General features: G+C 42.5%; 3 protein-coding genes across 4 annotated transcripts in view; 2 read left to right on the plus strand and 1 right to left on the minus strand.

Moving 5' to 3' along the window:
* PIP4K (phosphatidylinositol 5-phosphate 4-kinase) overlaps positions 1-3,520 on the plus strand; it is a 38,272-nt gene extending 34,752 nt beyond the window's left edge. For both annotated transcript variants that reach the window (XM_022846726.2, XM_086971546.1), the window contains one exon: positions 589-3,520. In XM_022846726.2, the coding sequence (XP_022702461.1) occupies positions 589-1,125 (537 nt within the window). In that variant the 3' untranslated portion in view covers positions 1,126-3,520. The remainder of the gene's footprint in view (positions 1-588) is intronic.
* A 767-nt stretch (positions 3,521-4,287) lies between these two features.
* LOC111268039 (vesicle transport protein SFT2B) lies at positions 4,288-6,714 on the minus strand. The gene is made up of 3 exons (XM_022846729.2): positions 6,436-6,714; positions 5,906-5,983; positions 4,288-4,687 (listed from the first exon to the last, which is right to left on the minus strand). Exons 1-3 carry the CDS (start codon positions 6,508-6,510, stop codon positions 4,352-4,354), a joined length of 489 nt encoding a protein of 162 aa, XP_022702464.1. The 5' UTR covers positions 6,511-6,714; the 3' UTR covers positions 4,288-4,351.
* A 122-nt stretch (positions 6,715-6,836) lies between these two features.
* On the plus strand, positions 6,837-11,327 carry Psf3 (DNA replication complex GINS protein Psf3). Its single transcript, XM_022846727.2, has 4 exons — positions 6,837-7,249; positions 8,464-8,671; positions 10,032-10,166; positions 10,966-11,327. The coding sequence occupies exons 1-4, from the start codon at positions 7,083-7,085 to the stop codon at positions 11,185-11,187; spliced, it is 732 nt and encodes a 243-aa protein (XP_022702462.1). The 5' UTR covers positions 6,837-7,082; the 3' UTR covers positions 11,188-11,327.
* The last annotated feature ends 11,783 nt before the right edge of the window (positions 11,328-23,110 follow it).

The raw sequence follows: 23,110 nt of genomic DNA on the forward strand, positions 1-23,110 counted from the left end.
ATATATATATATATATAGATCGATCAGAAAGTAAAATATTTTTGTCAGCTTTCAGAAATTTAATTCCATATAGTCTAGCTTTTGCTACAAGAAAAATGAATTCATTATTTCGTGTTCTTCCTCCCTCTTTCAAGCAGAAACAAATACCCTGACTAATGAGGAAGCAACCATAGAGGCAGTCTATTAACACACCCATTTTCAAACTACTGGCTGTGGTTTTGGGACCTCTAGACCGCACTGCATGGATCTGAACAGTTGTAATTCAGTAAAGCGAGGCCTTCGCTATAACCCGGGCGCGCAAGTACTTCCTTTAGAACCTATGAGAAAGTGAGTTGGCGAGCAATACTATGCATATGGTCAAGCCGTTGGCGGTGGTACTTTCATTAGCCAGATCATAATCTGGGATCTAATTTGTTGCGGCCTTTCATATATTATCTAGTGCTAGGGTCGTATGTAGCCGATTTGTGTTAGCGGAGAGGCTGGCTCTTAGTTATGCAAAAAGCAAACCAGACGACTAGATAAAATGCTCAATAAAGCCTAATGCATTAGTAGTAACCATATGTTTTTCATTAATTATTTTATCCACAGTTCCTGGCAAAAATGAACGTAATGGACTACTCGTTGTGTCTGGGCATCCATGACTGCGAGCGGGCCGAGAAAGAGGAACGCGAGAGGCTAGAGAACGGCGGTGGCGGCGGCACGGGCGATTCGGAAGATCGAGGTACTACGGAGGATGAGAATGAAGATGAATCTCCAGCCTCGCCTGGAATAGGTGGACCCGATGGATTACAAATGCCGACTCCTCCCGACTCCCCAGGCAGGATTCGCGCGGGTGAGCCCGGTGATGGATTGGGCTACGGTGACGCGGATTTTGACCCAGAGGAGGAAGGCGGAGCCCTAGATCCCAAACGTGATATATATGCGATCCCTTCGAGTGAAAGTGCCCCCAAGAAAGAAGTGTACTTCATGGCACTTGTTGACGTTCTCACTAACTACGGCGTCAAGAAACGCACAGCCCAGGCCGCCAAAACGCTCAAACATGGCGCTGGCGCCGAGATCTCCACTATTCACCCCGAACAATACGCCAAGCGTTTCCTTGAATTTATAACCAAGGCACTGGAATAAAATGTCAACAATACATAGAAAGGACACCAGGGGCATAAGTGCGGGCAGTTGAGGTAGCCGGCCAAAAGATAATAATAGCTTATCGTAATTTATATACATATAAATAATAAATATTTATGTACACGCCACGTCGGATGGATGAGTCACGTGGTCCGTTGAAGACCTTACAGCAAATTGCTGTTCCATTGCACGGAAATTGGATATCCCTTGAACTAACCCAGACATCCTGACAAAAATGACGAATTTCTTCGGAATATTCCAACTGAAATACCGGCCTATTCGGCAATCTTCAACGGCCCGGTTATTACCCATTAGTTGGTAGCTATGTGAAGCAAAGCGATTCCACGTTTGCTATTTAAACGTGTATGGTTTACTTGGTCTGCTTGCAACCTCTCAGTGGAGTTTCAGGCATAGGAAAGCGACATACAAAAATGAAATAGCTAAAGCAGCTTAAATGGGGTGCTTTGAAAGCCGCTGAAGTCTATAAGCAGTCCAGTATACAGCCTCAACGACCAGTGAGCCTACTAGAATCGTTCGCTGGGACCGTGCGATTTAGGCAAAGCGTAAGCAAAGGCTGCTGGAATAAATCACTTCTTCTCAGTTGCAATGGAGGATGACGACTACTATTTCAAGGCGGCATAGTTAAATTATCATAGAAAGAGCAGTTGTAAGGAGAAACTATGATATTTCTAGCAGAATCAGCTACAGAGACGATGTCGTCGAGCAACGTCGTTGATATTCGAGAAAAGACAAGGTATAAAGACAAAGTAGGTCAATTCAGCGAGCCAGACAGAAACAGGCAAAAACCGTTATAAGGAAAAGTACCATTAAGTACCGTTTACAGCAGTAGCCGCAGCGATTATATACTTAATGCTCTCGATCTCCCCTTAGACGATTACACATATTTGACACTCATGAGCCAGTAATAATAATAATAATATAAATAATCATAACACCAATAACAATATAAAAACTAACGATTATTATTAGCGTTGCTATAGTGAGTGGCGACTGCTCGGATATCACCAGGTTGAATGGTAGGTTAGGTATATATATATATATATATATATATATATATATATATATCTAGAAAGAGCTGGGCGGAACTAGAACTGATAGATTCGTGAATGAGACGAGACGAGAGTCTCGTGGCAATAGAGTTAATGTTATTATTATTTTTCGCTGCGACCGACTCCGTGGCGGCCACCTTCCAGAGTTCTAGCTGCTGGCTAGTAAAGGAAAAAACCATAAGCTATCTGTCGAACCAATAGGCTCCAACGAAGAAGTTCCCAAAGGACAGAAGCCTGCATGGGGCACAATTGCTAACCACTATTTGCAGCAAACTTAGTAGTGCTGGCACAGGGGAAGCAACGGACGAAGCAGCTGACTAATACAACTATTAACTACACACAATTTATGAAGATCATCATGAAGTGTAGCTATTGCCAAGGAAGAGAACGCGCGTAATGTCAAGGTTCTTCAGTTGACTCTGACCATTGACGACACAATAGAAAACGTATGATCAACGTTACTTACCACCACGACTACGCCAACTATCGCCCCGCTGCTCGTACTGTTTTCTCATTACTAATAAAGACTGAGTAGGAAATAGGAAGGGCGAAAGAGCGGTAGAGACACAAAGATATGATTTACACGAAAAAAACATGACAACAGGTGCATGAAGGGAATAGACGAATGAATATGCTTGATGGATTCGGGTCAAAAAATGACACATGGACCATTTGCCATTTAGGAAAAGTCGGTAAATTCACCAGCATAGTCAGTATTTCTTTTTTCAATGGTAGAGCGATAGCTAAGCAGGGACACGAATGATAGCAGGGCATATGCAAAGGCCGGCTGAGAAATAAAGATAACAACGGATTAGAACAACAACAACATATTGAAAACGTGTTATTCTTCTGTCTGATTGCCAGTCAGTAAAAGTAACAAATAACGATGAGGTCGTCTCTCTTGGAGAAACGGTTTGCAAGGTTTGTCAGTAAGGAATCCGATGTGTGGCGTGTATCTAGCATTGGTGCTCGAAGGTAAACACGCTTGACCATAATGAATTGATAACGATGAAGATCAAGGGGACGAATCTGTGGGGTCACGCGAACAACACTGTATGTCACAGGGTAGTTTGGAGGGTAAAAGATGAAGATGTTCGAAAAAAAGTTAAATAAAAAAAATGGAAATTATCGAACATGGTTGTCGCTTGGTGTCGCATAATAATAGCTGGTACAGCTATGGCCTGCCCGATGCAGGAAACCATCAGGGAAGGCTCTAGATTAATCTTATGTTGCCTGTATATAGATGAGCTAATGCAGCCAATGAGCAATGACCGTTTGTTACATTAATATTATAATTATTATTAATAAAACTCTATACATGTACACTTGTCATAGTTATTATTTATTAGGAATCGACCTCTTGTAGATTTCGTTATTTTTTTCCACAGTAACATGGATAAACGGGTACTATTTTTAGAATAAGTTATAATAATCAGCACTTAGTCCTCTCGTAGCTAGTTATCGTCATAGTAACTGTTCATTATAATAAGGAGGTAATAATATAATAATAGCTAACGATAATAATAAAAACAGTATGTGTACAGCTTGATTCCCACACTAAAATTATTTACATTATGGTCATATAAGTTGGTCGTGAGTTTCGCCGCTTTCCTCAAGATGACATCATGTTAGTGTGTGATAATTTTCTTAGATTTATGGTTACTCATAGAGGATTCGTGGCAAACATTTAAAATTATTTTTCATGTAAACTTGTTCTTATAATGAGATAGAGAGAGAGATTCCAAATCATATAAAATGAAGAATTGAATGCGCAAAGTCTTTAATGCTATCACGGATATGAAGCGGTGATGATGAGATACTAAATAAAGGTAGTAAAATTACGGAAAACGTTGACACACTATAAGTTTGTTAGTACATGTTGGCAACAAGAAGGGCATTCATACCATATAATCCGTCTTAATAAAGACGTTTGTTTTTACAATTGCTGTTTGCCTCGCCGACTGCATAGCGAACTCGAGAAGCAGAATTTATTAGTTTCGTCAAAAAAAAACATCGAAAATCCATATATCGATTTGTAACACTATTGCTGCTCAACGTGTGAATTGCTAAATATTAATAAAATCGTCATACGTAAAAGCACGTTATACATTTCCTGTAAACCTTTATTATATTTAGGTAAACAAATTATAAATTATTTACACATCGATGCAAGAGGCGAAGGTTTTCTTCACAGCTTCTCTTGCATATGGAATGTAGCTGAGAGCGTACCACGTCATGGCTACGAATTGGCACAGGCAGAAGATTACGGTGCGAGATTTTTTGTGCCAGACGAGGCCTGACACAAGCGTGAGCAACAGGAAGGTTATCATCATAACTGACGCGATCCATCGTGTTGCCGAAAACATTTTCTTCAACTGATTTGCAGGTCCCATAAGGAAGAGCGTTGAGAAGATTGCCATTAGGTTGCCAAGCGAGTAAAATACGCAGAACAGTTTGATGCCATGGATTGGGATCGCCAAAAATCCTACGCCCTATTATGCACCGAGAGAAGATAAGTAAGTAAGGATACTACTTGACTGGCACTGCCACTGCGACATGTTCACAATGGATTCATGACTATTTCATTTATGGAATAGAAGTCCTAGAAGTAAATATTTATGTAACAATGTTGGCTTGGAAATACATACGACATAAAAGCTCACCGTCTATAGTTTTAAGAATATTCGCGATGATCATTGCACGTGTGAGGCCGATACTTAACTTATTTACTACCTAGTTTGCATAAATGAAAAGTCTCCTTTAATAGAAAAGCATTGGCTAATACGCTGTTGTTTTAAAAGGATATCTCTGTTTTTTCATATCTGGGAAGGCTTCTGTCAGGACAGTGACTGTCACCAAGCTTGGTGGGTAACGTATTTGCCTGCTAATTTGAGGGACGCGTTGTGCTCTAGGTTCGAATCCGCGAATTAATATTTCGAAATTTCGCGCTGGGAGCGAGCCGTGTGATGCAATATCTGGCGATGATACCGTAGGTAAAACCCGAAACGCAGAGGCACCGTTATTTAGAAAGGACTCATTGTAGGAACTGGGCCTAACTTAGCGAAATCAACAGTATATCCTTAAAAAGAAAACCGTAATACGACCCTCAATAGGGCAACGTGGTACCCTCAAAACTTTAGTCCGTTATAGTTAAAACTTCCGGACTGTCGGCGAGAATTGGAACGAAGTTGAAATTTTCCGTTCGCTTTGAGCTCTCATAGCATTAACACTGAGACCGGTTTATACAGCCTAACTTTGTCAGTCGTAGACGTGTTTCGTGTTACTTGTCGCCATGTGTCCTAATGAAGAAGCATTGACAAAAAAAAAGTTTTAAAAAAAAATCAATTTACAGCTTTGCGACGTTAAGTTGTACTGCGTCTATCCATAGTGTTTTCGGAGACAATTTTTGTCGACAATCAACGTAAGAAACTGGCATCTGGCTAGACCACCGCATAAGAAATCAAAACAAAGTATAAGCCACCGTGCAGACCACTGTCATCGATAGACTGTAGCATGGACAGTCATCTATATTCCTGCAGATGACTGTTTAGTACTTAAGTAAAGTGAAGTGTTATAGTTGAAAATGACATTAAATTTGAATATATTCCCTCATCGTAATAACTGAATCCGTACGTAGAAATTAACGCGGATGCAACTTATATACATCGGGCAATGGCGCTGAAAGCTGTAACAACCTCGTCAGTACCTACCAGTAGAGAGAACACAAAGCCAAGAATGAATGTAATTCCAAATCCTTTGATCCGGGTGCTCCACGATAACGACGTCATCTGGAATTGGACCAAAGATTAGGACAAGCAATCCAAAGATGACCAGTGAAAAGTGTAATTACCAGCTTCATACGGTGTGACATCATACGGTAAACGTCACCGCAGTGAACCAACAGCGACGATCGTCGGCCAATAATAATCATAATAATATTAAAAATCACTTGCGATTTTCCATTAAAGGAGTAATCCTAGTTTTTTAATTAATCGTAATGCACGATAAGGCGATAATTTTGGAACGCAAAATCTAGCACTAACAGTTTCACTGTAATAAATGGAGTATGCAATAATCAAGATAAACATTCACGTAGCAAACTATATTATTAAAAAGTAAGAACTTGAGTAATTGAACACAGAACTTTTTCGCCATTTACTTCCGCATATCTAAAACGATATTGTCTAAAGTCGGTTGGTGAATCTGAGATCAATAAACCTCCCTTTTTCTAATACTTTACCTCCGTGAATAGGTTTTCTTCACTTTGTGTCTGTTCTACGGGCTGAGAGCCCAAAGCACGCTTCAACTTATCCATTGTCACAATGACTTTAGTTCAATTTCAGCATACACGACTTTTCTTTCCGTCTTCAAACTTTTTTTAACAGGAGTTAACCAATATAAAACTTTCTTTAAAACTCCGTAGACTAGATGAGCCGCGTGCACTTTGATCGACAATTGTCTCAGACTGGCATCTAAGAGTCGGAAAAAGTACTTCAAAGAATAGTTGAATACACTTTTGAGCTAAATTCGTATATTGTTGTTCTATTTCGCTTTTGTACGTGAAGCTTTTGAGGTGCTGCGGAAGGTAGGCGGATTTCCAGTACGAAATTTGATTGGGCAACTACCGATATTCTGCACGTACGGCAAGGGCATCTAGTCACCACAACTGCGTTAACGAGAATTGTAGGCGCCAATCTTCTTTGCGAGTTTTCAGTTTACCTTTATGAATTTTACAAAAAAGAGAAGAAAATAATTAGCACATTTTATGCATTTTGCGATTAAAACAAAGGTCATTTTTTTCTGTTATCACGGTTTGTTTTTTGTGGAAGCACTAGCTCGCATGTATTAAGGGTTCCGTTCCATTGATTCGGACGACAGTAACTTCTGATGTATCGATCATTTAATCAATTTATTAGTCAAAATGACAGCCTTGATGATAGTCGGCTCCAGCGGAACGCCAGAGTAACTTGTGAATTTGAAGACTACTTTGACATTAACGAAATTTTAATGTTGAGCGAACGAACTCCGGTCGTAGTTTCCAAGGATATATGCAGGTCAGTGCTAAATAAAAGTGTTCTTCAATAAATCTAATCGGATTAATTTGTGACCAGGGTACAATTGTTTTCCGAAAACGTTGGCGGTAGAAGCGTACTAGCTATAAATGGCGTCGGTAAATGTATGTGGTACACAAACTAGGACAAGTTTCGCTTCTTACTGAATGACAGCATCTGGTTCTAAATTCAAACTATACTGACGCTGTAGCACAGATAAGTTCAAAGACTGACAGAGACACTGGGCATCTAAAAACCGTACGGGATTATTTGAAACTGTAAACCATTACAATGCGACCCGTTCGAGATCTACATAATCAGATGTAGACAAACAGTAGGGTGACTTATGGAGCAATCCTGTCTATACATATGGATTCGTTTGGCTTATAATTATAGATGTACAAAATATCGCGCATATTTGCGTAGCACCTTGGAAGAATTTCGAAATTCCCCCAGATATACTACACTGCATTTTATCGTGTATTTAATATCAGCATTGTTTAAATTTCTACATTTTATAACAATGGAATGATTAATGTTCACTATTCATATCATATTTTTATGCTTTTTACGCAAAAAATGTTTTTTCGATGACGGCATGGTTTTGCATCGCGACCACAAGATTTTTTTCCTACGACATCTTTTAATATAATCTAAAGAATATTCTTCGTGATTTCACGGCCACGTTTCGTGTACTTTTCGTTGCTTCTATTCTTACGACTTTAAAGGACGAACTCAATTGGATCGACGCTTGTAGCTTACGTCATGCGTATGAGCGATTTTCTTTTGAAGTGCATCATAAATAAATATGTATAAAGCTACACATTCGAACTTCATTCTGTTTTTACGGACTTTTTAATACGTCTTTAGATATATATGTATATATATATATATTTATATATAAAATCCTCTGTAGTACTTTTGCGACGTCTTGTGAGGAACCAGAAGCCTGGGAATATGTGTATAACCTTCCCGACCCAAGGTAGACTTGTATCTTACTGGCATTAGGCTAACATTAATGCTTTTTTTTTTGATACGCTGTCAAGATTCGCATAGCCGACACTATTGCAAACGCGCAGTAATCTACATAGGGTAATTAACGAAACTGACTTAAATGGCGGTATGACACACTCTAGAAAAAGGTCTTCTACCAACTACAGTAGAGTCCTAATTAGAGAAACATGCTTGCATCTTAAAGAGTTTTCCTACACATTCAGGTTAGGCTTTTTGGATCCTACGAGCGACCAGGCAGATCTCAGAAAAGGCACGCAACTCGAGTTGCCTCTTTGGCTTGCTAAGAATCTCTACAACATGTACTCCGTCGACATCCAGTTACCCAAAGCGTTTAGTCATTTTTATGTGAATATTATGAGAGCGGACAGTTCCTGCGTTGACCTGAAAAGACTTCAACCTAACTACTACAAGGTATATTATATTCCATACTAAATATAGGTACATGCATCTGTATACGTTATACTGTGGAAAGTCGACGCCAGATGATCTAACTCCGGACCAATTTATTCTCAATTCCCTTTCGAATTCATTAGATCAGAGGCCTGCAGGTCGGCGAGCATAATTAAAGGTGTTTTAATCTCTGCTCGTATCTGAAGTGCCGTTTATGCACTATAAAATACTTACGTCTTCGCACACCATACTGCTTCCGAGAAGTTACTTGCTGAAAAGCTATTGACAATCTAGGAAAGCAGGTTTTTTTTTTAAATCCATGAAACCATTCATAAACGTTTGACTAGTCTACTTGGTTGCTGTATTTCGCCCATCGTGGCCCAACGACACCTCAAGTACAGAGTATCTGGGTAGAACTTCTAACGAAACGATAATCGGAATCGAAAAAATATCAATAACGAACGTTTATAGTAGGCGAGGCGGAAGTTATGACAAAGTGGAAACAAAGAAAATTGGATTTAGTGATGTAAACACTTCTAGAAGGTTAAATTAACTAACTTGTTTAATTTGAATTAATGGCTACTTTACCATAATATAACACTAAAATATACTCGCGAGACTCAATCCGCATGAAGACTGTTTTTAACAGCATCAACTCAGACAAAAAAATGGCAAGAGTTTTAAAAATCACATTATTTTTTGATACAGTATCCCATCTTTCGGCATTCTAACAAGAGAATCAACAAGAAACAAACAAACGTAATGTTTCGCTCATAATTCATCAATCTATTAATAATACTGTGCTAAGTAAGCATAATGTTGAATTTGTTTTTTGGTAGGGCCATTTTACGTTTTTTTACATTTCGACGATCTGGTGATTGGATATTCGTACTACAGTCGCCTGAGGGTAGATGAAAGTCGTTATCTGAAAAGTGTTACGAACTTTTTAAAATCTTAAAATACTGGGGAGGGCAATACACACAATGATACAGAGAGCAAGGGCATTTTCAAACGTTCTCAAAAGAAAACGATGAGCTTGTTTACATAATCTCTTTCCTCCGATTTCGGATCGGCGTGGCCCATATGCAGTGTGGTGGCACCTGGGCTTCGAACAGAAAGCCGGGAGCAAAACGTCAGGCTCCAATACAACGAAAAAAATATAATTATATTTTCATACTGCTTAGAGTAAGCAGGAACGGCAAGAAGGCTTTATAAACGCTATTATATTTTATAACAGTGGAATTATAGACAGATCTGGGGTCATGAATTCTGGGAGAATGCAGCAAAAATAAAGCTGAATTTAAATCTCGATGTATTAGATGTTTGTCTGAGCTCATAACCTTGGACCTGTTCTATTGTTTTAATGCGTGTTTTCGAGCAGGTGGGGCGGCAGTTAATGGCCTTACTTCCAATTGAAGCTCATCGGATTTCGGAACTCCTTGTCACCACCTTCAAGGGTCGTTTCCGGAAGATAACCGATGGAGCGCAGAACGCTCAAATTGAAGAAACGGATCAGGTTTGTAGAACACGAATAAGATACGCTAACAAAATAATTTTGCTAAATTGCACTTAACAACAGCAACATTTTATTGGTGCTAACATGAAGAATTTATGTTTTTTTGGTCAAGATTTGTTCCTAGCTTTTCAAGGGCATTGCCTTACATTCACATGAGAATTTTCTGAGTAAACGGAGCAGCTTAATGTGCAATTTTAGATACGTTACCGTAGAAGCAGAACAGTCGCTTAGGTTTCTCTAGGAGAACAACGTGACGTTTCTATGCCATCTGCAGCCTGCTAGTATCAATGTCTGTGAAAAAATGTTTGCTTAGCAATATTACTAAGTCATTGTCAAATCGGTTCAAAAAAACTGCCCTCTTCAGTTTGAGTCAATCCTACTTCGGTCTATAACGAAGTACTGTTTAACCTGTTTCGAGTCCGTTGTGCCAATTACATCCGCTAGAGGCTCGCTAATCGCACCATGGCACAATAAGTTTAAAATGCATTTAAAATTTAACTGCAAGTTATACTTGCAATTGATCAATAAGCCGGTATTGACAGCTTAGCTACTTAATATTAAGCCGTCGACAAATGGGCCCTAGAATTTGATTTGAGCTTAATGCGTCCTATAAAAGACGTTAAACGTCACGCGCTACTCAAACTAACGCCACATTATCGAAACGTAAACAAATGTCTGCAGACAGCACAGGCTGATTTTTCAAGTCTTAGTTAGTAGAGCAGAATTACCGGTGCAATTGGTATAAATAAATACACGTTAACTGAACGTAATATTTATGGGGGGCGGGGAATTAATGAAGGTGACGGCAACTTTCGACAACGACGAGAGGGCTATGTTCCTTGAAGGCCAAAAGGTGATATTTGATTTGAAGAGGTGGCATGACAAAACCCGAAGGAACAAAATTCATACCGCAGATCTCGTCGTCAACCATCGGAAGCGAAAATGGGAAGCTCACTATAACGATAGTAATATTAGCGGAAAGAAAATGAATCACAGCGACGGGACAAGCGGTAACCTGTAGTGCAAAACATATATACTACGATACTGAGTGGATTGGTAAAAAGTTGATTTGAAGAAATTAAGTTCTATCTGCAGAAACAGACTGAAAACATGGCACCTGCAACGCTCGTATAATAAAGCTGATTTTTTGTAAAAGACGAACTTGCTCTATTTATTGATGTTTTGTCCTTTGATCTTAATTGAATGAGGGAGGCATTCGTTACTCAACTTGAGTCTGCATGCATCTTATACTACAGATATGAAAACGTACTTGTCGAAATATTTGGATAAAAAGCGGAATTCACGTAATCATAAAGCGTGGCCAATTAATTATTGTTTTTCTTGCTAAGTAAACCTCGTGTGTACAGAAACAAGCGAAACAAAGATCTTGTTACATCTGCGAACCTTTCTAATAAACTAATAATTTTTTTAGGTAAACACAGTTTTCGAGTATTGAATACTATACGACATCGCCAATTGATCTCACTGTTATGGCTAAAAAGCACATTTTCTCAACTCTCTCCTTTGGAAGCTCAACTCAGGCCTTGTGCTTGTTAGAGCACAGGGCCTTCAGATGACCGGTGCTGGGTTTGCGAGTGTTCGAACCTAACGAAGACCAACTCGATCGGTGTTGAGCACCGTGCAGTCCTGCCGAATTTCACTTGAGCCTCTCGAATGGGCTCAAGCAAGATTATCTAGTAGTTGCCTTTTGATTCGTTCAGGCCGTTTCTCGCTTATTATATTCCATAGTGTTCCTATCACCAAACAGCTGTAGACATGACGGCAGAGGCTGTAGTGACAATAGAAATTGAAAGGGGAATAATTTCGAAGGAAATCAGAATTGCTGCCATGCTGCGACCCGCCAAAGACAGTTACTCGTTTAACGAAAGCAAAAACTAGCCGTATGATGTTCGTAGCAGTTCGCAAAAAATACGCGCTTTCTAAGTGTTTGTGCCGGGCGATATCAGGGTGATCAGAACACCCAAATCAGCGACAAACGTAGCCAAACGGCACCATCCCGGCTGTGTAATTGCGTTTCAATTTGTCACCGCTCCTAATAGCTGTCGGCTGGCTCAGATCAAAGATGTACACCCACTCCTACTAGCCCGAGCAACTCTTGGGGCTCCCATATGGCCGCGCCAATCAAGCGGGACGGCCCAATTAATCCACAGCACACGTTTAGAATCCAAGGTTGAGTGTACGGGATCCAACCCGAATCTTAGACGAGCCAGTGAGTCCCGTTCAAAGGACGACCATCTCTTGTAAACGGTCGAAGCAGCACACGGCTGACGACATCACTGCCCTGAAACGTGCTAGAAGAAAAAGAAGAAGAAAAAGCTCGTTTATACCTGGGGCTATTGTTGCGGCTACTACTTCAAAAGGCAAATACACACACCTACACCCCACACATACATAGATCCTTCGTGGGGTAATCAGTTTACACTGGACTCGCTTTTTTATGGTATTTTCTGTACTACTATCGAACCCAGGTCTAAAGCGCTACAGCGTGCACAGAACTAGTCGCTCTCAAAAATAGAATGTGGTTACTAGGATATTTGAGTAAATTACATTGTACGGCCAGTATTTTAAAATGCTTTGAACTACTCGACCGGTATGCACTTTAGAATTATATATTTTGAATGTTTAAAGTTGTGTCTAAATATGTCAGTGGATTTATGTGTATGTATCAGCCTTATGTTATTGAGAATTCTAAAATCGTGGTTTGTACGCTAACTGTAACGTGGGTATTGGTTAGATCATAACTTTTCTGTCAGAAACTTCGTCGTTCAACGCTCTTCATCTCACGTCAAAGGCAGTGGGTTTAAAACGTCTCGTATCTCCTGCCATGCAGAGTCGTATTTGCTTTAATCAACGCTTTACTACGGCCCAAGACAGTCCTGCGACATGCGTTTTATACCATAACTCTGTGTAAAGCTTGGCTAAGAAGCGTAGATCTAGCTCATACTTTCCACAAGCCCAGAGACGACTTTCACTATCGAACAATTGTAGATTTCGTCATATCGAATCAGACTGAAAGGATAAAAGCGATCTTGTAAACATCATTCTCCGGAGGTTAGTTAGACACTAAAGATACAGTTAGGAAACATCCAGAAGAGTTTTTAGATACAATGCAGAAGAATTTCACAGGAGTAAGGGGTCATGTGAGAAGATAGCGCGAAGACAATACATCCGCCATTAGCTTAGCGTTGCGGCTGTAAAAAAGGATAGCAAAGTTCGTCAACGCTTTCAATATTTGACCTAAGTAGCCGTCTACTGGTGCCTATGCTCTCATAACGCAAAAAGATGAAGTATGGTATAACTCGACATTAATGGAATCGTATGTTGCGCAATCCAGTCAACCAAGATTCTGTCCCGTCAAGGGCCGACCGAGTTCCCGGTAGAGACAGAATTACCCGATTTGATTCATTGATATTAGTATAATGGAAGAAAGAACGATCTTCTATTTGAGACGCAACAGTGGGGTTGATGCTGTCATTACACGGTTTGCAAGGCTACAGTAAGGTAATCACGAGACTCACCTGGCAGAAAAAAGAAATCACGACCCTATCGGAAACTGACTGCAAATATTATTGACTATTTCGTCTCCATCAATATCTTCAGAGTAACTGGAGTTAACTTAACGAGAAAAAATAACATTTTTGAGGCGAAAAATGGTCCAGCGTCCGTCTACATCTTATCCAGAAAATCTTGCTGGAAGTGTGAGAAAATGCGATATATATATAGCGAACCCTCTGCTAACACGAGCAGGTCTTTGTCCGGAGTTTCCAAGAGTAAAAAGCTTTCTGGCTGTTATTTTTATTTTATGACAAGGTAAGATGGGGCGGTTTCTGAATCTAGAATTTACAAGCTGGCTTGCTTCCTTTCAATACTGCCCCAGTTCAGATGATATGTGCAGAAGACTTTGTACTATAAATATCTCCTCCTCTCCCCCGTCCCCTCTCCGGTGTTGCGTATACTTCTGAAGCAACTAAAATATTAATCATATTTTGAAATTGTCTGCGTTAATCAGCCATGAGACTGACGTACGAGACGTCAGTATCTCCAAAAGAAACTAAGTAAAGCTGTAAAACGTCAGAGAATAATACTTGGAAAATCCTGAATTTGAATGAGCTATTACCGGGCTACCGAAACTAATTAAGTAGATATTGAGATTTCGGTAAGACTCGTACTAAGTTGAAGGGGAAGCCATGTCTGGATAAGTCTAAAAAATGCTTCAGTTTTTGGTATATTTTCTTGATACGAATCCTATCTGCAGATAATATTTCAAAACTTATGCAGCTGACATCAAAATCAGTGCAGAGGTCCAGAATGACAAATACATTAGCAGTGCTCAAGGACGTCTAAGATAATTTCTATCCCTTGTCACAAAGCTGAGAGGTTTCAAGGCCGGCTTTTATATAAAAACGTGCAGCATATAAAAACGCCACTAGAAGTTTAGGGAATAACGTTGCAGAAGATGGTTACTGTCCCTAAATTTGGATAAACCCTATATCATATTGATTTCGGGAAATTTTGGGACTAAATCAAATAGACTAAATAATGCATACAACGTTTTTATACGTTTCTTCTGCCTATTATTACATATGGCAGCCCTGTCTGGAAGTTAGGGCTAAAGCGAGACCAAGAATTGCTGCATAGAGCTCAAAGCCAAACACGTCTAACGAGTACGAAACAAGTAATACTGATTTCATTGTTCATATTCACTTGACAAAAAATTTTGACATTTCGAGCAGTACGATTGGAGCGTCATAACATATATTTAAAAAAAAAAAAAAAAAAAAAAAAAAAAAAAGTATAAAATCCTAACCGAATGTTAAAAGTGTTATAAGAGTTATTATATAGAGCTTTGAAACCACCGTTAGGAAATTAGATCTTTACATAATAATAGGCTCTCGTTAGACGTTTGATGGGGGCAGGCCTTCCATGCTAAGCCCAAACGCAGGCGATTCAAAGAACTTGCTCAAATCATATAAAAAAAAAAAAACATGCTAAAGAAATAACGTGACACAGTCACCGAAGTAGCCTGAAATATTTATGTCGTATATAACGAGAAGAACTTTATGAAAACTGCTCTGCGGAGTTCAAGGATGCCATCCTGAACCTGTAGGATGCACCCGTTCTAAGCCGGCTATCTGAACGTAACGAGGACCAATTAAAGGAGATTTCGAAGAAAGAAACTGGCTACCAATTAGTAAAATGGTGAAAAAATCAACACTCTCATAAGACAGACACGTTATATCTATAGAATACGATCGAAAAATAGAAGCCTGAGTGCTCCATGACCTGCGTGAGCATCACGATGAAATATGGCTACTCATTGTCCCTCAGCGTTTCGTCCAACAGCGAGCAACACGCAGTCATAATAACAAATTCTTACACGATATTGTCACCGTGCCGCAAAATACTGTCTTTAAAAACGCAGTCCCTAATCAACGATAAAGCCAGCAGTCAAAACCAACGATAAAGCAAATTTCAATTCCAAGAAGACGATCGTCTGCCTTTGGTAACACCGGAAGAGTCTTACACACTGGAAGGTGTTTGACAGTTAACGGGGATCTGTATATGAGCGAGCTGCATCGAACGAACGGGCTCTCAAACGGAAAAGATCAAAAGAGGTTTGGGCGTCAATAATTTTGGATCAACATAAAAATCATACTTTTCCACGACTACGTGAAGTCGCTCACGGCAAAGACGGTAAAGTCCACCGTGCAGGAGCCTGAGTGCCGTCAGATCCTCCATAGCTTGCTCCGACGGACTCTCGTTTTCTCAATAACGGGAAAATTAAATTAGTAGCCGTACATTTTACATTGGAAAGTGCTGGGCCAGTCCTTTTACACTAGACCTGAAAATTTCTGGCAAAAAAGGAAGAAATATGTCGGTTAATAAATATAGGAGGGTTGTCGGGAGTGACAGCAAATACAAATAATGAATTTCTTTGCTACTAGAATTCTTACAAAACGGGCTACGTTTGTAAAGTTAAAAATGAGAAAAAGAAGCTGAAAGCACGCTCTAACATAACACTGTGAATCGTTTGATAGTAGTATTTTCTCATTAGATGCTAGTTCTTTTTCAACGTAGCTTCAAGTCAACCTATACATTGGCCAAAAAAGGATAATCTTGGAAAGACGTTCACACGCCCACGGCGACGTCACGTTATGGCAAAACCCCACTATTATATTAAATTGTTAACCTAATGTCGTTTCGAATGCACTTTCTTATTGGTTGATTTACTTTTGGGAGGGAAATTCTACTTCGTGACAAGGTGCAATTAAATTTGAAGAACTAGAGAGCGATCGTCTACATATTTAAGACTCCACGCAATTCCGCATTGTACCGGGTACTCCATGCTTCTCAAAAAGATATTGGTTGCCGTTTCGCTAATTAGATTTCCCTCTGGGAGTTAGCCCATAATTTCGACGGAACTCTCCCTTGAAACACTCGCACAGACACAATGAGGTAGGGTACGATATGGCTGAGGTGCGTGCTTGATGCTACCGCGTATTAATACTTGAAAGTGTTCGTCAGCAACGATGCCAAGAAAAAGCTACCAAACATTTGCGAGATGCGCCCGATTGCATCCCTAGTCTCTGCTGGCGAAACTATATCAGAAGCGTTAAGAGAACTTTGGACGGAAACGATTTGAATGAGTCAGGCAGGTCAGCGCCTTTGCCTCAGCGAATAGCGTCCCGTGGATTCTGTCTTCTTCTGTGTGAGGACTTTGCAAATACATACACAGACGGTATCGATATATACACATACATACGAATTCAAACAGGCGGTGGCCATGGGTTCAACTGACATCCATTCTTCGGCGGCGGCAGCCGCAGCAGCAGCGTTGGCTGGCTGGCTGGCTGGCTGGCTGGCTTCATCCGCTGTCCAGAGGGAGCCCGAGTAGAGGGTTTATAGAGAGTTTGTTATCGGCTTCCTCTTGCGCTGAGTCACCTTTACGTGAACAACTTGAACATTTCACCATTCTGCGAGGAACTACTTCGTTGCTGAGCTTCCTTTACCAGCAGCCGGCTGGCAGCTCAAGTTACTAACGTATTTATATCCAGTACCGGCTTCAGTGTTCCAAGATGTTCGCAGCTTTACACAGGAACATTACAAGCGAAAATCCACATAATAATTTCAATGGAACTAGCACGCACGCTTTAGTTCAGTTCAAGCGCCTCGCTCGACAGACGGACATGGCATACTTTCGAAAATATCTAAATGGACAGATTAAAGGAATACTAAGTTTTAGAAGATGCTATTTCGAATCTAGTACACATCTCCACGTATTCCACGAACGTTTCAGCTCTCAGGGTTGCTAGACGGCAATGATCAACATACACCGTTGTACTTCCTGTAAGTACTGCTATGGATGTATTTTATAAATGTTGGGTTAGTTGCGGGGTACTTGCTAGAAAGTGCTCCACACCAAAGTGCAAATTTGCAAATATGATTTTGGCGCCAGATTTGATCGGACCTGAAAAATTATTGAGAGAGTCGAGGGCGAAATGAATATACCATAATCCGCAGATAAATACACGCTTTTTAATGAAGGTTTAAATATCTTACACTTTTGTCAATTTTTTTTTTCTTCTTACACTGTCTAAATCTCTTACCGAGTCTCTTATCTATCTATCGAATGTCGAGCGAATATCAAGGCCTGCCGACTCTACGACAGCGTAAGAAAAATACGGACATTCACGCTAGACTTATATTCGAGGTGTTAGCCTAAAACGACCCGGCGGAATCTTCGGAAAGACGTGGCCACAGCCTCCAGATATCTCCTCGGTTGATCTGAGGTTATTTCAATAATAAAGCAACAAAGGTGCTATTTCAAAGAACGGCAATTGTTTTAGTTACTTCTCCAACCTTCCGCGTGAGCAGTGCTTCAAGGGCATTGAAAGTTACACACAGTTTAATATTGTTTCCTTTTTGTTTGCCCGTTATCGTTTAATACTTAGGTATCTAGGCGACCGAAAACTCTGACAACGACTAAATCGATGCGTGCAATGGTTTATATACCTCTGAATGAAGCTTTTCTATAATATAGAACATGATGTAATTCCGTGCGAGTTCCAGTATAAAAAAGATGCTCGACTTGAGAGAACGCTTGTAAAAAGACAGGAAAAGTCATAGGGTTTTTAGGGCAGCTAATTTGTTATTATAGTAATATAGAGCGACAAAAAATCGTCTGCTTTCTCCCATGAAATTGAAAGCCATTTGTGTACACAGCTTTACTGAGGGCTGTTTTCGGTTTCCCAATGAAGAGCCTAAGTCGTAAATAATGTATGTTTTTATTCACGCTGCGTGGATAAACTCATTGTTAGAATAATCTATATTCAATGTTTCATGTATTCGGCCCAGCTACTGTCGAGCGGTGAGTAACAGTAATGGAATTATATTAATGTTTTTATTATATGATTTTTCAACGAGTTCCACGCATCGAATCTTGCTCCAACCATATCCATATATAAACGCTATCCTATTATGATATTGTGTTGTGTTTCGTGCAGTTTTGCTGTATATTTTTTTTTAATATAAATTTGGTTTGTTTTTACTGGTTGGAGCTGCTTACTCGAGCATATAATAGGATACTAAGATAGGTAGTTTTTCGCTCCGTGCGATTCGGTAAGCTCTGTTCAAAATCTAACTAGCGATTAAAACGTTGGTTACGCAAAACTGTACGCTAAGACACCATGTTTCAAGGGGATATAGTTATTAAACTATTGAAAAATTAATTTACTTTTTTTTTTTTTTTTTACTATAGGCAGCTAAAGAACTCTAGCCTACTGCTGCCAAGAACCTCGCTTGTTCCACGTAGATAAACTCACTGCATGATGCCAACACATGAAACGTAAACGCTGTGAATGCGGCCAGCGCCCCCAAGCGAAGCTTTTTCTCGTCCGGCGAAAAGCCAAGACGCACATACGCATTCGCCGCACCTCTTGTAGAAACATGTGAGTTAGCCATGTCGTAAAACCACGAGATTGTTAGGCTCCGCCTCCTCACGGGACGTTAGGCCCCGCCCAATTCGTCCCGGACCGCCAGCAGCTCGGCTCCAGCCAAGCAGTCGTACTGTCCATGAACACACGAAAAAAATGAAGCTAGTAAGGGAATTGATCGTAGCGGCATCGTCGACGCGGTAGTACCGAGCATCGAAGGTCGTTCGACGGTTAGAACAAAGCATTCTGCCGTCATTCAGACCGATGTACTTTGCCTCGTCGTGTGGTCACCGATTTCAGAATTCGATTGACTCAAGAAGAACCTGTCAATGGTTAGCCGACATAAAACAAAAGATATAAAGAATCGTTTTCTAAAAGAGGACCTTTTCTCTGTTTCTATACCTCTCGAATATGTTTGTGTGCGTTGGAAACATTTCCACAGTGTTTTTGTGTGTGTCTCGCTGTGTGTAAATTACGCTGTTGTGCGCGTTTAACAGTTTGTCCGTGGCAACAGACGCGATATTAACACCGTCTGCATCTTCATAATTGTTACTCTCGCGACAGTTGCTTACGTCACCATGACGAATCGTTCCGCTATGTGATCTTTACTCTGTACGTCTTTTCGTAATTACTCCCTAATCATATATATCTACTTTGTGTTCTCGTGAAATGTGTATGTGCAAGTTTTTTGTGTGTCCACCAGTCTCCCTTGGCCTTCATTCGAGTGCATCTTGCAAAAGTCATCGTCGTCTTCGTTGTCATCTTCAGCACGCCCCATTCCCTCGTCACCGTCGTCAAACTCAGCGTTTGGCGGCGGGAAACTCCAACGGCACCGCCGATTCTCCGGCGTGAGAAGGCGAAGCGTTCTATGTCGTTGTCCTCCCTCGAGCCTGTCACTTTCGTTGTTTCACTCTCTCTCCATATACTTATCTGTGCCTGCCTGACTGTCTGTCTGTGTACTAGAGTCAGCGGGTACCTTGGCTTGCGCACGCGGCTGTTTCTCCGTTCGTCCGTCCGTCCGTTCGTTCGGTGTGCCGCGCGCCTACCGGTCCGCCCGCCCCTCTGCCCGCTTGTCTGCTCGGCGTCGAACAATCTCAAACAAACCCATAAAGACACAGGCACATACATACAACACACGCAGAGCATTTCCACCAGCGGCGGCTTACGCTCGCGCTTGCATTCGCCCGTTTCAAACGGCGCTGAGACGTTCACTCACTTGTCATCATCCGAGCAGCCCCAACTCCTTCTCTCCCCCGACCTATTAATATGTGCACGCAAACCTACATACCCACCAACTCTTGCCACTCATATTTGTTGTCCCGTGCGACAACTATTTCGACGATCCCTTCTTATCGTTACTGAGCGTCGAAGCAGTCAGCCATCTGTCGGCCACCATACTGACTCACGGCCGGAAGCAGCAATAACAACATTCACTCCGTCAGGCCAATCGTTAACGTTGGCACTCGTTCGGCCTGCCAGTTTGGTCTGGCGTAGCTCTCCCCCCTTCATTGCTGTGCCTTCGGCTGCTGGATTTGCTCGACGGCTGTCTACGTACATCGTCATCGCCATTGTCATCGCCAGCATCATTGTTAGCCCGTGCTGCTGCTGCTGCTGTTACTACTTCTAGTGGAAGTGGTGGGGGCGGCGGCAGCGATGCCCCCGTATTTTTTCGTTGGTGGTGGTGATTGTTGTTGTTGTTATCATCGTCGTCGTCGTTATTGTGGCCATAGCTTGACGTAGTGTTAGCTGCGGTCGTTATAGTCGTTGTCGCCATCGTTATCATCGTCGTTGCTGAAACTCGCACTGCGACTCCCGCCCTCCGCCTCCATCCTTCCTCCAGCTCAGAAACAACGCGGCGGCCGAAGCGGCTGAATCAACCAGCAGTAGTAGTGCTGCTGGTGCCAGCAGTGATAGTCGTGCGTTGGAGACGTCGAACGTTGACGGCAGCTGCTGCTGGTAGCTGTAGTATTGGTAGTAGTAGAAAGTGGTAGCCGCAGCTGCACAGAGAGTAGCAGGACGGGTCTGTCTGTCTGTCTGTCCGCCCACCCGTTCGTTCGTTCGCTTGGTTCGTCGCCGGGTCGGTCGGTCTTTGCCGATGAGGGGAAGCGAAAAGCGGCTGTCGCTGAGGACAGAGAGGAAGAGAAGAGAACTATCGATCGATAAAAATTTCATTCCGATTGCTGCACCCCACAATATCCCCGACGGCAACCCCCGAGCGCTTATACACGGTCACATACACACTCACACCCACTTGCCGACTGCCCCAGTTCCCCAACCCCACCGTTGTCTCTAACATCGTTCGCCGTCAGTGCGTGTCCTGGCCCTTCGTACTAGCGCTACTACTATCAGCGCTACCACTGGCATTGGGGAGACCGCCGCGCTCTGCTATACTGTGTACTCTCTGCGTGGACCCCTGCGCCCCTATCCCCTTCACTGCATATCGTAACCCCTGTCCACTACCAATCGCTCCCCACTGTCCCTAAGCGGTTCCCCCACCGTCCGTTCATCCGTCCACCAACCAATCCCAATTGCAAACCCTGCTCCGAAGCGAGACCAGCGTATCCCCTTCTCGTTTGGTAGCCGATGCTGCCGCCTTGTGCGCGCGGTACAGCGCGTGCCCCCCATCAGTTCGGAGCCCTCTGCCGCTGCTGTGCTCGCTACTTTGGGAAAAGCCGGGCTTTCGTTGCACCCTCCTCTGGCTAACTCTGAGCTTGAGGCCGCGGCTGAGTCCGATGGTGCTGCCGTTACCCCTGGCGGTAAGTGCTAGTGCTACTCGCGCCCTCCTCCTCATCGTCGGCAGTGGCGGCGGCGGCAGCGGGCCCCGTGCCCTCTCCGCGTTCTCCTGACTGGTGCTGCTGCTCCGTCCTCTTCCGACGCTGCTCCGACTGTGTCTGTCGCTAGCTGCTCCGGCTCATCCGTAACCGTCGAGCCACCAGCCGCGCACACGGCGCGCAGTTCACGCCAAGGCGGTGCACGCCCCCCGTGCGCCCGCTGCCCGAACCACGGCTGCCGAAGCTGCGTCCGGGCAACGCGACTACTATAGTTACTGCAACTACTGACCTGCCTTGTCCTGGCCTGGCCAGCTCTGCCTATTGCTGCTGCTCGGACCGGCTTCTCGAGGCTGGCCGGCCGTTGTACGCTCATTCTCTGCTAAAATTCGGGCCAGCAATAGCAGCAGCAGTAGCGACTGAGCACCAGCTGCCGTGCGACACGAAAGGATTTCCTACATGAACCGCCGAGGCTTGGGGCCCGCGCAAACGACGAACGCACCCGGCAGCAGCAAGGGCCTTGAGGAGGTAGCAGTAGCCGCTGTCGCCGCCGCGGCCTCAGTCTATTGGACAGACTGTCCACAGCAAAGGACTCGCACCAACGGACCAACTACGACTCCCTAACGATCAACAGACAACGAAGTCGGCGATGACAAATCAAAACATCACAGTTGTTGTTGACTTGAAGCTTTAGTTATCGCCAGTGTGAAATTAGTGTGAATTATCTAGGCCAAATATCAGCAGTTTTCGTATTTGAAAAGTTCTCCCGCCCATCCCTATTCTATTTGCATCAACCTAATGGTAATCGTTGATTTCTTTGGTTTCTAAGATGAGGTGAGCCTTAGCCACGATGAACCGAACGCCTCGATAAGCCCGCGAGAAGTGGCAGCCGCGAGAGAAGTACGGGCAAATACCACCTGCGATATCTGCAGTTTCATGCCTACATCATCTGGCCGTAGCATCATACAGGAAGCAAACTAGGACGCAAGCCTGACTCTAAAGAACAGCGCTAAAAGTGCCCAGAACAGCATCGCGGAACAAGCAGAACTAAAGGAAGAACACGGACACGAAGAACAAAGCACGCAAGGAATGAATTTGCACCAACAGCAGCATCGACCGCTCAACTGACGTAGAACAAACCAGAGCAATAATAAAAAAGCGAACGTAATCATCACTGTTCTACTTTGTGCCACGTACTGCTCGTACGACTAATCATCATAGT

This window comes from Varroa jacobsoni, unplaced genomic scaffold (assembly GCF_002532875.2).
Source record: "Varroa jacobsoni isolate VJ856 unplaced genomic scaffold, vjacob_1.0 scaffold_1250, whole genome shotgun sequence".
Taxonomy (NCBI): Eukaryota; Metazoa; Arthropoda; class Arachnida; order Mesostigmata; family Varroidae; genus Varroa; species Varroa jacobsoni.